The 14,305-nt window shown below is 42.9% G+C and overlaps 1 protein-coding gene across 2 annotated transcripts in view; it reads left to right on the forward strand.

The window, feature by feature from the left end:
• The window catches only part of NALCN (sodium leak channel, non-selective), a 270,915-nt gene that overhangs the window by 170,664 nt on the left and 85,946 nt on the right, over positions 1-14,305 (forward strand). For both annotated transcript variants that reach the window (XM_055426858.2, XM_088842841.1), the window contains 2 exons: positions 11,130-11,266; positions 12,578-12,719. In XM_055426858.2, coding sequence (XP_055282833.1) covers positions 11,130-11,266; positions 12,578-12,719 — 279 coding nt within the window. The remainder of the gene's footprint in view (positions 1-11,129; positions 11,267-12,577; positions 12,720-14,305) is intronic.

The raw sequence follows: 14,305 nt of genomic DNA on the forward strand, positions 1-14,305 counted from the left end.
GAAGGATGTCAAGATGTGACAATGAAATATAATGTGAAATCCTGGATGGGATTTTGAAACAGAAAAAAAAAAAAAAGGCATTCATGCAAAATCTGGGAAGTTCCAAAGAAATTCTGCATTTTGATTCAAAGTAGTCAAAATGGTTAATTTTTTGGTTTTGATCAGTGTCCTGTGGTTATGTAAGATGCTAACATGAGAAAAAACTGGGTCAGGGGTGTACAGGACCTCTGTTATCTTTGTAACTATTATGCAAGTTTAAAATTATTTCAAAATAAAGAAGTTTTCTAATGAAATTAGAATTTTCTTTGGAAAGCTCTGAAAACACAACATATAGTCATAAATTGACTGGTCTGTTGTCCTGTTCAAGAATTCATACGTTTGTGAAGCTTTATACCACAGATACGTTGTATAGGATTTATAGTGATGGACATGAGTTTGGGTGAACTCCGGGAGTTGGTGATGGACAGGGAGGCCTGGCGTGCTGTGATTCATGGGGTCGCAAAGAGTCGGACACGACTTAACGACTGAACTGAACTGAACTGATAACTTTATTATCTTACAAAGTTGGAAGCATAGTCTTCACCAGGAACAAAATACTTTTTATGAGTTTGTTTCTGATGGGAAATCTGATGTGGCTTGTCATTTCTCCTCTTCGCCTTAATGACATAGCTCGTCTGAATCGGAAGAGTCGCCTGTGCTGGTTAGCATGACCGATTCTGTATTGTGAAGAACCTGAGGAAAGGGTAACCAAGTGATTAGAAACGTCACAAATGGGCCCCTTCAGCTCGCCTGTGGGCCACACTTTGCTGCCTTTTTGGTTCCTCGTCTCATCACTGTCGTGTTATCCTTATCATTTGTGTACAGGTGCCCAGTACTTGGCTGTGGGGCCACAAAGAGTCCTGCCCTTAATTAGAACTTGTCAGCTTAATAGAGGAGAGATACACGGAATTAGGGAGTCTTAGTGTGAAGCCCTGAGTGCTAGGGTGGAAGACCCAAGGAGGGAAGATGTGCCTCCCTCGGGTTGGAGGCAGGTCAAAAAGATGTGTCTAAAAATAATGAATCATATTTTATTCAGAAAGTGGGGAAACATGTTTCATATAAAAGAAATAGCAGGTACCAAACTGCAGAAATAAAAACGCATCTATTGCTTGAAAATGTTATTTTGATGAGACAGTCTAAAATAATGTTTAGAAGCTGAAGTTCTGGGGACTTTGCTGGCAGTCCGGTGGTTAAGAATCCGCCTTCCAAGGCAGGGGACATGGGTTTGACTCCTTGTCAGGGAACTAAGATTCCCACCTGCCACAGGGCAACTAAGCCCGCACGCTACGATGAAGACTGGCATAGCTTCCCCCCTACCCAAAAAGAAACTGAAGTTCTGGAACCTCAAAGATTGTGCTCAAACCCCAGTGAGCACCCCTTCTAGCTGTGTGACCTTCGGGAACAGATTTGAGCTCCTTGGGCCTAGGGGTTCTCACCTATAACATAACAGAACTAATTACGGTACTTACATCAGGGGGCTAAAGCATGTTAGTAAACGAGGCGGTGAACGAAGTGTTCAGCAGAGTATCTGCACATGTTTACTGCTTCAAGTAGCCATTGTTATTCTGAGAAATCATCCTAGAGGAGATGGTTTTGGAAAGCTGTATTATAATTAACCAAGTGTGGAAGGAAAGTGTATTGCAGGTGTTGGGAGGGTGTACTGTAAGGCGGGAACCAGAAATGAAACTGCAGGGAGACATACAAACCAGTATTGTTAAAGAGAAGGTTAAGGTGTGAGGGGATGCTTTAAGACATGCTGAGATCAGAGTTTCTTCTCTACATAACAGTCCATCCTAAAGGAAATCAACCCTGAATATTCGTTGGAAGGACTGATGCTGAAGCTCCAATACTTTGGCCACCTGATGCCAAGAGCCAACTCATTGGAAAAGACCCTGACGCTGGGAAAGATGGAGGGCAGGAGGAGAAGGGGGTGGTTGGATGGCATGACTGACTCAATGGACCGAGTTTGAGTGAACTCTGGGAGATGGTGAAGAACAGGGAAGCCTGGCGTGCTGCAGTCCATGGGGTCACAAAGAGTCAGACAGGACTTAGCCACTGAAGGCCGACAAAGAGCAACGTAATTGATGATCCTTGAATTACTTGAAGATCTAGGAAGAAGATGGTGTTTCTTCCTTAGGTGTTCTGTAAGATCGATTTAAAGGGGCAGGATGAAGATGGAAACCCAGCTAGGAGGGCAGAAGGGGTGACCGTGAGCGGTTTTAACCTGGTCAACCAAGTGACCACTTGACTCACCAACCTGGAACTGTTGGTGGCTCCATCAGGAGCAGACCCACTGCGGGTGGGGGAGACCTGGCACTCAAGAGAGGATGCAGGGAGGTTACTGCAGAGGAGCCGAGTAGATGGTAAGTGCGTTTCAAGAAGCGAGTTTGAAAAGGAAGGGAGAAGAGAGAGGAGCACAAGCCCAGGAGAAATGTTTGCTCTTCTCTGTTTCTTTATTTTATAGCCACACCTCTCAGCAGGTGGGATTTTAATTCTCCTACCAGGGATCAAACCCATGCCCACTGTCTTGGAAGCTTGGACTCCTAACCGCTGGACCACCAGGGAATTCTCTTTTCTCTATTTTCACTTTTTAAACCAAGGTTCTTGAGAAAATAAATCAGTCCACACAGTGGAGGAGGAGAACATGGAGCAAGTGGAAACGGGTGAGGCGGTCCCTGCCTGGCTGGCGGAGGGGGTCTCCAGTGTGCGTGGTGTCCTCTCTTCATTTAGCCCCTCACTGAGATGAGACCACTTTCATGTCGAGCCGGTGGTTGCTGGGGCTTGGTGATAGCTTTAGTTTTTATACCACATTTCCCTTGAGTCATTCAAATTACAGGCAATGTGCTATCTCATATATCTGGCATTTATATAAAAGAATGAAGATCCTCATTTTTCATTTGAGCACATTGAAATCCAAAACAGCTAAGGGATTATAGAACAAAGCAAAAATTTAAATCTACATCTTCGTACTTTTTTACTGATAGACTATGCTGTCTCCAACATTTTCTAAAGCAAAACGGGGAGGACAGTTGCGCACAAAAATATATCTTCTGAATTTCTTTCGGTCTGGGTTATTTTTTCCCCTATTACTCACTGAATATTCATCTTGTAACAAGAACCAAGCTTCTAGTTTACATGGAACTCTAATAAAATTTCATTTGAAGTAGAGCAAAAAAAAAAAAAAATGCATTTTTTATCATAATAAACCTGTTCCTGTGACTCAGTAAATTCCCTAGCGGAAACAACTGTGTCCTGGTTGAATAACACAAGACAGATAAAAAGTAAAAGAGAGATGTTTGGGACCTAGAGGAAAAAACATACAAAAGCAAACTGTATTCATTACTGCTGTCTCAAGGAAACCTCTCATTCCATTAATAGGATTTTAAGGGACAATAATATTAATATAAGGAAAACATCCATTCAGCGTAGTTTGGTTTTCTAGCTTTTTAATAGTTTTATTTCTGTTAGTAAGTTGCTAACATTTCCTGCAAGCTTAGTCTGGTTGGAAATAGTACCTCTATTACTGCACAAAGAACTCTCTGCAGGGTGTTTAAAGCCTGTAAGTTCTTAGGTTCAGAGCCAGTTCTTTCAAGAGCATGAAAGTGAATGAAATGTCCACTGTGCAGCTTAGGGATGTCATTGCTGTTGTTGTTCGGTCACTAAGTCGTGCCTGACTCTTCGTGAGCCCAAGGACTGCAGCAAGCCAGGCTCCTTTGTTTTTCACTTATCTCCCGGAGTTAGCTCAAACTCATGTCCATTGAGTCGGTGATGCCTCCAAACATCTCATGCTCAGCTGCCCCCTTTTCCTTTTTGCTTCAATCTTCATCAGGGTCTTTTTCCAATGAGTAGGCTCTTCGCATCAGGTGGCCAAAGAATTGGAGCTTCAGCATCAGTCCTTCCAATGAATATTCTGGGTTGATTTTCTTTATGATTGACTGATAAGAGACAGTAATAAAAAACCAACATATTTGATCAATACTGCCGATAGAGCATCTGTAGTTTGGGTTGTAAAATCACAAAAACAAAACAGCCAGAGAAACTTCCTTGAAGACTAGTAGTTTGGGCTTTTGGAAGAGTCTCCATTCTGAATTACTGAGTCATATATCAATCCAGAAAAGCCAGCAAAAGCCGTCACGGAAAGAAGCAAAGAGAATTCTGCTTTGATTTACTCAGGTGACACAGAGGAGCATTCCTCCAGACTGAGCAAAATCTGGTTCCTGTTCATATCTCGAAGAGCCACAGAATAGTCTTCAGTTACATTAACCCTCAGATCTATCCACATTTTTCGAGCCAGCATGAACTAGATTTTCAAATGAGAAGCTTCCCCAAGCCTGAATGCTTTTTAAATTGTTTTCTTTTAGAAAATCACACCAAAAGTTAGAAAAAATAAATTTTATTTAACGTAATCCTTCAATTCAGTTATTTGTTGCTGCATTCAGACAGGCACTGAAACCGAATAACGCTTGAATATTTTAACAGAAGAAAGCCCAGGCTGAAATATGGAAGATTTAAGCGATGAGGCAGAACAGGGTATGTGTTATGCAGACCAATTACTCCCAACTCTCTTGAGAAGCACAAGTAAAGGAAAAAGGCTTTCAGCTGCCCAGTGTGCAATGATATCTCAGCAAGACAGATGCTGAGCCATAGAATAGCACTGAGCTGAGATGATTTATATTTTTTTTAAAAGCTCAAGGTTTGAAATTTTTTTCCTTTGATTCTAATTTCCTTTTTGCAAAATGTCTTTTTTTTTTTCAAATCATGTGAGTCTGTTGCAAAGCTATCGTGTAGTCTATCTGCTCCAGCCAGACTTTATGCTTAGTTGAAACCATTATAACCTCCTTCCTTTGGACTCTTCTTTGCATTAGGTTTTTCGATACAAAAGAAAAAAATCCTGGGATTCTTCACGCTATGTTTCTTCTGCTCAAGAATCGTAATCTTTGAAATAATTTTTAAGTGGAAATTTACAATTGCAAACACTGTATGTTGAGGTCTTTTAGGATATAGTATAATGATCTTAGATTAGTATATCCAACATAATCCATATTATTCACTCATTTGCATCAAAGTAGATTTAATCTTGGAAAATCTGTGCTTACATGCAGAAGGGGAAAGAAGTTGGATAAAAGCTAGATTACCATTTTATCACATATTAAAGAAACTTTACAGTGACTTCAAAATACTATGAAGCACATCCCCTTATCCTGACTGCCTCATCCCCCTCCGCTGCCCTTTCCTTCCACATACGCACGCCCTCTAAACCCATCTTACGCTTTCTTTTTTGTAGCTCAGTCCTGATCATGAGCTAGGGAAGAAGAAATGGTCAAGGTAATGGAGGTTAATAGCAGTGAAGTAAGAATTAAATGTGGAGAAGGAAATGGCAACCCACTCCAGTGTTCTTGCCTGGAGAATCCCAGGGACGGTGGAGTCTGGTGGGCTGCCGTCTGTGAGGTCGCACAGAGTCGGACACGACAGAAGCGACTTAGCAGCAGCAGCAGCAGCAGCAGCAAGAATTAAATGATTGTGCTCAAATGCATTATCTGGTCTTAAAAAAATTTTTTACTTTGGCCTGGCGTGCTGTGATTCATGGGGTCGTGGAGAGTCGATCACGACTGAGCAACTGAACTGAACTGAACTGATAATATACTTATGCATGCATGTGTGCTAAGTCGCTTCATTCATGTCCAACTCTTGGCGAGCCTATGGACCGTAGCCTACCAGACTCCTTTATCCATGGGATGCTCCAGGCTTGAATACAAGAGTGGGTTGCCGTGCCCTCCTTCAAGGGGTCTCCCCAACCCCCCAGGGATGGAAACCTGGCCTCCAGCATTTCCTGCATTAGGAGGTGGGTTCTTTACCACTAGTGCCACCTGAGAAGTGAAGTAGGCATTTTGCTGAATTTTTACACATTGAAGCCTCCCAGCACGCAGTTCATGAAATATTGACTGCAGCTTCAAAACCCCTCCTTGTAACCAATCCAGTCACCAAGCTTCTCCCTCACCATCCGGGTACCAAGCAGATAGACTGGTGCTGCCTGGTGTTTATATTCATGGGATCATTCAGTATTTACTTGTTTGTTTTATCTGGCTTCCTTTGCTCAACATTATACTGTGAAATTCATCCTGGTTTTGTGCTTGGATGTTGTTCGTTGGCTCGGATGTTTCAATGGATCACCTTTGGCTGTTCTCTTCAGGGGCTGATGGGCACATGACGAGTGTAAGCTTGGGACTCTTAGAGACGACACTGCTGTGAGTTTGGGAGGGTGTGGCTGTCCTGGGTGTGCACACAGGTCTGGGAGGTGTACACCCAGGATTTGCCCGGCCGCCAGGTGGCTGTCTCTTCATGCTTGTTGATGCTGCTTACTGCATCACGTGCCCTGGTGCTCAGAAAGAGGCCCCTTCTCGCGGGTAGACAATTCTCATTAGTGCCTCAGCATGAAAGCAGACATGCCCACCGTTCCAGCAGCTGCTCGTCTTTCTTGATCTTATTTATTGTTTTAAATTTATTTGGCTGCACCAGGCCTTAGTCGCAGCACATGGGATCTTTTCAGTTGTGGCATGTGGGATCTAGTTCCCTAACCAGGGATCAAACCCGGTCCCCTGCACTTAGAGCACAGGGTCTTAGCCACTGGACCACCAGGGAAATCCCTCTTTCTCTGTTTTAATTGCCCCTTTAGGCACATCAATGGGGCAGCAGTGCCCGATAGTCAAAAGGACAGTTTGCAGGATCCTAAAGAGCCTTCTGAGTCATCAAAAGACTTTCTCACCTGCTTTTTTTCAGTTTTACAGTGCAATGATCAACCCATGCTGAGTTCAAACCCGCTTAGTCACAAACAGTTGTTGTATTTCTACTCTCTAGAAGGTGCTGCAAAAGTAAATTAAAAGTGGAATCTCACCCTTAAGGAGCTTACAAGCTTTAGGGAGTATAAATAACTCTAATACAAGTTAGAATGAGATGAGATCCATTTTAAAAACATAGGCATAGGATTATTTTTTAATCCTGGTTACCTACGAGTATTAAACATTCTGTATTCTAGGATATTTGATTAAATGTTACAAAATATTGTGTGTAAATTTATTCTAAACCTTCCTCTGTTCATCAGTGGCAGACATACATTCAGGTTAAATGCCACAGTCTACTTTTATTCTCTTCCGTAAATCCAGGGTCACCTGTATTTCACACCAACAAATTCATTCAAGTAGTAAATTTTCTGCTTATCTCTCCATTCTTCAGACTATACCTAAAATCCTTCTTTTTTATTTCCCAGTTATCTGCTGGAGAGTTTAGTTCCACCATCTGATCTGTGTAATTATTTATTCAACAAATGACTGTTTAGCTTCCTTTGTGTCAAATATTGTGGCCGACCCCAGATACGGAATAATGGAAAATCCCCATACGATCCTTTTCCTCCAAGAGTTCCCAGTCTCAGGAAGGACAGAGAGAGCGCTCAAGTCAGACACCGCAAGTTCAAATGACACCCCGTGTGGTGGTTTTCCGGAGAAGGCAATGGCAAGCCACTCCAGTACTCTTGCCTAGAAAATCCCATGGATGGAGGAGCCTGGTGGGCTGCAGTCTGTGGGGCCACTAAGGGTCGGACACGACTGCGAGACTTCACTTTCACTTTTCACTTTCACATATTGGAGAAGGAAATGGCAACCCACTCCAGTGTTCTTGCCTGGAGAATCCCAGGGACGGGGGAGCCTGGTGGGCTTCTGTCTATGGGGTCACACAGAGTCGGACATGACTGAAGTGACTTAGCAGCAGCAGTGGTGGTTTTCACGGTGTCCCCCGCAAACAGACGTCCACCAGGAGCCTCTGAAGGGGGCCTTATTGGGAAATTAGATTTTTGCAGGTGTAATCAGTTGAGATCATCCTGGTTTAAGGTGATCCCTGATTTCAATGATCGATGTCTTCCTAAGAGAGAAGAGGGAGATTCCGGTAGAGATGCGGAATCACACAGGCCACGCGTGACGGGGAGATGCTGAAGTGACGCAGCTTCAGGCCAGGAAACACCGGGGATGGCCAAGCAGCTGCGAGGGAAGGAAGAGGGCTTCCCCGGGGTCTTCAGAGAGGGCACGGCCTCGCTGCTCCCCTGACTCGGGACTTCCAGCATACAGAGCGCTGAGAGGATCAATGTTTGTTGCTTTAAGCAGTTTGATCTCACAGCAACTAGTTACCACAGTCCTAGGAACCTGGAACGGTGTGTGTTAGGCTGAAGCATAAGAAACCACCGATGTCGTCTGCCTTGACCTACACCGACACGGCGACTCCATATGGTCCCACCCGGTGTGCCCTGGGCTTGTGAGGGGAAAATCTTGGTGATGAGAGAAAGCCTCCTGGGGAATTGCTGATGGAACTGAAATTAGAAAAGCAAGTAGAAGTTCATGAGGAACAAGAGAGAAAAGGGAGGAGAGGAGCTCCCAGGGCGGCAGAGGCTCTGGGTCAGAGGCCGGGACACTTTTGAGGAGCTGAAAGAGGTAGGCGTGACTGGACTACGGTGTGGGCCCAGGGCCAGGTGAGGGCGGGACAGGTGGGGACAGGCACAGACGGGCCACACCAAGTCAGGTGCTGAAGCCTAAAGGCTGACAGTTCTGTTTGAGAGCAACGGACCACCGCCGAGGGTTTAAACCGGAGAAGGAGAAGATGACTGTGCCCACAGGTGTGGGGTGGATTTGAAGGAACCAAACCACACGGGGTGACTGTGGGAGGGTGGGCGGGAGCCAGGGGGTGCTTCTGACCAGGGGATCACCAGTGGGGATCCAGAGAATGGGCCAGCTGAGAGGTGTTTAGGAAAAGAGTTCCATGTTTTTGTTCTGATGGCATCTCCTGATTAATATACCATCTGCCCTTGTATCTCTTTGAAGACATTTAATTCTCATAAAAGAGAAGTCCTGGCAGGCCTGCAGCTCCAGTGTTGACTAGTGTGATCACGTGTAGCAATTCTGCCGCCAAGAAGTCTCTAGAAGGAAAAGCAGCACCTGCTTTATTTTTTTTTTCTAATTTCTCCCTTTGTTCCTCCCCGTGTGTTCACAACACTTTGTGTATAACTCAGCTGGAAGGGCTATTATATTTTATTGTCTATCTATTTCTATAACTGTCCATTATAATGCGGGCTCCGTGAGAGTGCATGCCGTGCCTTAGTTATCTCTCTGTCTCCAGAACTTAGCATGGAACCTGGCCTATGGGATTTGATTTGTAAGTGACTGCATGGATGTGTAAATAAATGGGTCAGCAGTCGCATGAATTAGATATTTCATTTCTGCTCTATCTCCTCAGCCTGTCTTTGGCCCTTTATAATTGCCTTCCTCTCTGGTCTGAGTTAACGTATTAGCTGTTTTTCTTTTCCCCTGGGTGCTCTACTTACCACTACAAATATTGTTCTATGAGTTGTGCCAATAAACTCTTGGAAAACACGTCTCTTGCTCATGCATCTGTGTTTATATATGGAGCCGTTTTTCTGATTGCTTGCATCTCCTGGAAGTGCTCGCAGGGTTTGTTTTGCACCTTTGGGAGCTCATTCTTCATCACTGTTGTTGTCATAACCGTCAGATTACTGAGAGCACACTGTGTTCAGTGTCCCGCTCAGGCAGGGAGAAGGCGGTGAACAATGGTGGCCTCTTCCCTAGATGATCCACCGCCAAAGACAGAGAGTCAAAGATGACTCACAAAGCTATAGAAGACAGACAGATGGGTAAGGGAAATATCCATATTATATAAAACCAAAATGCAGGAATAGTTCCTTTAGTGGTTATTCAGTCAATAAGTCATGTCCAACTCTTTGCAACCCCGTGGACTGCAGCCCACCAGGCTTCCCTGTCCTTCACTATCTCCCAGAGTTTGCTCAAACCCATGCCCATTGAGTTGGTGTTGCCATCCAGCCTTCTCATCCTCTGCTGCCCACTTCTCCTCTTGCCCTCAATCCTTCCCAGCATCAGGGTCTTTCCCAATGAGTTGGCTCTTTGCATCAGGGGCCCAAGGTATTGGAGCTTCAACTTCAGCATCAGTCCTTCCAGTGAATGTTCAGGGTTGATTTCCTTTAGGATTGACTGGTTTGACTCCTTGCTGTCCAAGGGACTCTTGAAGAAAAAAATGGCAAGTTTCCCAAACTAGGAATCAGGACACAGAATCTCCCTATGGGCTCACAAGCAGTTGGACAAGCCACGTATTGCATTGAACTGGGATGTTCCCTCATAATGCTCATGGTCTCTCTGGCCAGTTTGGTTATCTGCACATGGCAGGAAGGAAGAGCTGCCACCTCTGTTGTCTTTATAAAGGCTTCCTTGGCCTCTCACAGTCATCTTTCCACAAACCCAGAACAGACTGTCATTATAAAGTAAAAGCATATACCCCACAAGGGATAAGAAGTAGCTTTTGAAACATACTTCCCTAACCCCACCAAGGAAGACTGCCTGAATTAAAGTACTTTTTGACCTCTCGGCTCAGCCTGTGTAATGTAAATCCTCAATTTCCATGAAACCTAATCTGTAGAAATACAAAAACAAACTAATAGAAGTAGAAATAAGCAAATAATAAAACCATTTGCTTGTTAATCCCCAGATAGCTCATGGCATGTAATTGAATAATTCCCAAGCATCTTTATAACTGCACAGAAAACTCTGGCTTTATGTACCAAATGTGTTGTTTCCATTTTGAGTTTTTCTTTCATTAATCTGTTAAACTAGAAATGATCAATTTCCTTGACATTTTCCCTCTTTCAAACATTACCCCTTGAGATTTTCATTTCTATTTTTTTTTAATTCTTTTGATTTCTAGTTCCAGCACACATATTTATAAAACATTTTGCTGTTTAAATATGTTAGTGATAATGTCAGTCAACAATAAAAAAAAATCATGTTTGGTATGGAAAGGGGATTATGTTTCAGAGTAAAATAAAAATTTTTCTTCTAATTTTATTTTTTCTGGCTTAGCTTTGCTTCAGTTTTTGTTTTCTCAGTGCTCAGACTTTGAATACTTGGTGGGGCTTTACTGCCGCCTGCTGTTTCTTCATGTAATAACTCACTGTTCCTTTGATTCAAATATTCTGATAGACTGTGACATATAGATCCCCCCCTTTCCTCTTAATTTTTCCTTAGTTAAAGCAAAGTGAAGCAAACGCAGACACCAAGGAAAAGCTCCCTTTGCGACTTCGCATCTTTGAAAAATTTCCGAACAGACCGCAAATGGTGAAGATCTCAAAGCTTCCTTCAGATTTTACAGTTCCTAAAATCAGGTATGAAACTATTTCCTTACTTGTCTATCTCAAATACACTGTAAAACATTCATCTTAAGTCTGATTCATCCCTTTCAAACTCGTGTGGGCATGGCTTCTAAGTCATTATCCTTGCTACTACTCTGTCTTCCTCTCTTAAACATCATTGATCCCTTTAGACAGTACACCCAGAGCAGAGTCACCTGAGTTAGCCCGGGCAGTAAGGCTGCCGACCGACCCCCACTTCTCCCTGAGACCACTCCTCAGGAGTCTGATGTCCCGGGGAACTGGTACAGGTGGTCCCACGTGCAAAGATGGCGTGTAGGTGGACACTGGCTTCTGACCCTCAACTGTGTCAGGACAAAATTGCCTCTGAGACCCTTCTGAGTTCACCTAAATGAAGAAATGGCCACCGGCCAGGTTTCTGGATAACTGTGACAGCATTTGTTTAGAATGCCATGTCTGGGTACAATATATTTTATCTCCCAGTTTTTTTGAAAGAGGAACCGTGGCATTTCATACCCGTACTAAAATGATTTTATACCACCTTTCCTGTCAGGTCAAACACTTGTACTGCAGATACTTTAAAACGCTTATTTTGAATGTTTAAAGGAAATTCTTCCAGTTCTAGCTCAAAAATTACAAATATAACTAGAATAATATCAGATATGACATTTTTTATGTAACTACTTTTAAAAACAGTTCTATGGGAAGGCTATAAAAATATGAGACTGGAGATCATGCCATAAATTTAAAATTCAAATCAAAATATATTTGCACTTATGGTTTAAAAAAATTTTTAAGCCTTAAAATACAAAGTATATAAAAGAATCATAAATTAGATTCAAGATTAGCGGTTATTTGAAAAGATGTTATTTGAATTCTCCCCATGTTTTGGAGATCAGATGAAGTTTCATTTGAGTTACTTTGAGTCTTTAAAAGTAAAATTATCTCTCAAGGATTTTTACGATAAGTGAAAATTCAGAGAGATGAACTAAGATCTTATTACCACAATAGGATTCAAAGATACCAATAATTACTGAATGTTATTGCATAAAACTAATTTTAGGGACTTGACTTTTTAAAAACAGGAATGACTGAAGATTCAGAAATTTTTCTCTAAATTAAACATTTTGCGAATAATATTTTCAATTAAATCTAAACACCTCCTGGTCTTGTTTTCTATGAACTTGTCTATGAACACGTCTTATTTTCTGTGAACTTTGTCACTGCTTTAACTTAGCTCAGGCAAATGCATCCTTGCAAGACGCCATCCACCCCTTGCTCCTTGTGCTTAGTAATGCTTGATGTGTGTGTGCTTCTTTTGCAAAGGGAAAGCTTCATGAAGCAGTTTATTGATCGCCAGCAACAGGACACCTGCTGCCTCTTACGAAGCCTTCCATCCACGTCTTCCTCATCCTGCGATCATTCCAAACGGTCTGCGATTGAGGACAACAAATACATTGACCAAAAAGTAAGAACCACTGTCTCAAACAACCAGATTTTTCCTTAAGCCTTTGTTAGAGGAAAGGGCTTCCCCGGTGGCTCAGTGGTAAAGAATCTGCTTGTGAAGGCAGGAGATGTAAGGGACACCAGTTCGCTCCCTGAGTCGGGAAGGTACTCTGGAGGAAGAAATGGCAACCCACTCCAGTATTCTTGCCTAGTAAATTCCATTGACAAAGGAGCCTGGAAAGCTACAGTCTAGGAGGTCGAAAAGACTCAGAGGCAAATGAGCAAACAAGGGTTGGGGCCGGGGGCGTAGAGAAAAGAGCCACAGCACATAACTGGGTCCTGAAATCCTAATGTCTCAGGAGAATAATGAAGGAAATAATTTTAGCTTTTGAAGAGATCATTAAACCTAACATTTGTAAATTTGGGAATTTACAATCTGCGTTTCTACAAGTCAGCTTTTGAGCCATGACGTATGACAGCTGGGTGAATTCTGGTAGGTTGACAGTCTCCCCAAACCTTCAGTTTTTCATGTGCAGAAGGAAAGGCTCTTAGCTCTCAAGTTCAGCCCAGGTTTAACAGTGGCCTGTACATTGCTTTCTGCAAGAGACGATACTTATTCCAGTTATTATACCAAGGAGACTAGCTAGAGCAAGCTTCTCTAAAATTAGTGCGAATAACCACCATTTATTGAGTTTACTAAGGCCTGTGGCAGGTATGATCTCTAGGCACATTATTTTATTCATGTTCTGATTTACCTATGTCTTTATCATTTGGGTTTCCCTGGTGGATCAGATGGTAAAAAGTCTGCCTGCAATGCGGGAGAACTGGGTTTGATCGCTGGGTCAGGAAGATCCCCTGGAGAAGGGAATGGCAACCCACTCCAGTATTCTTGCCTGGAGAATCCCATGGACAGAGAAGCCTGTTGGACTATGGTCCATGGGATTGCAGAGTTGGACATGACTGAATGACTTTCACTTATCATTTGAAAAGTAGATAGGGAATTTTTTTCCCAAATTCCACAGTTAGAAAATAAAAGATGGATCATAAAGTTTGTGAAAGAGATTACACATTAGAGTTTGTTTGTGAAAGCATCTAATTCAATTGCACGTATTTCTCTTTTGCAACTCCTAGCTTCTCTTTCAACCTTTTAAATTGTTGCCACCGTTTTTCTGCAGCTTATCATCAAATAGAGTAAGTCCTCTACATACGAACAAGTTCTGTTTCAAGAGTACACTCGAAAGTCCGGTTTGTTCTTAAGCCAACAAAATTAGCTTTGGCGCCCAACTAACACAGTCGGCTGTATTGTACTGTATTATAATAGCTTTATGACGCTTTTCACACATAATACATAAGAAACACAAAAAATAAAGAAACACTTTTAATCTTAAGGTACAGCATGTTGAAAGGTACAGTAATACAGTACAACAGCTGGCACACAGGGGTGAACAGGCAGGAAGAGCTCCTGACTGGAGGAAGGAGACGGGTGGGAGACGGTAGAGCTGGAGGGTCGTCAGGGGTGGGAGATGGAGTGGGATGGGTTGCAAGCTGCAGTGGCACTCATGCCCGATGCTGATGGAGTGCATGCTGGAATCTTCAAACGTTCTCATC

This window comes from Moschus berezovskii, chromosome 13, assembly GCF_049115385.1.
Source record: "Moschus berezovskii isolate FMDL1 chromosome 13, NW_MosBer_1.0, whole genome shotgun sequence".
NCBI lineage: Eukaryota > Metazoa > Chordata > Mammalia > Artiodactyla > Moschidae > Moschus > Moschus berezovskii.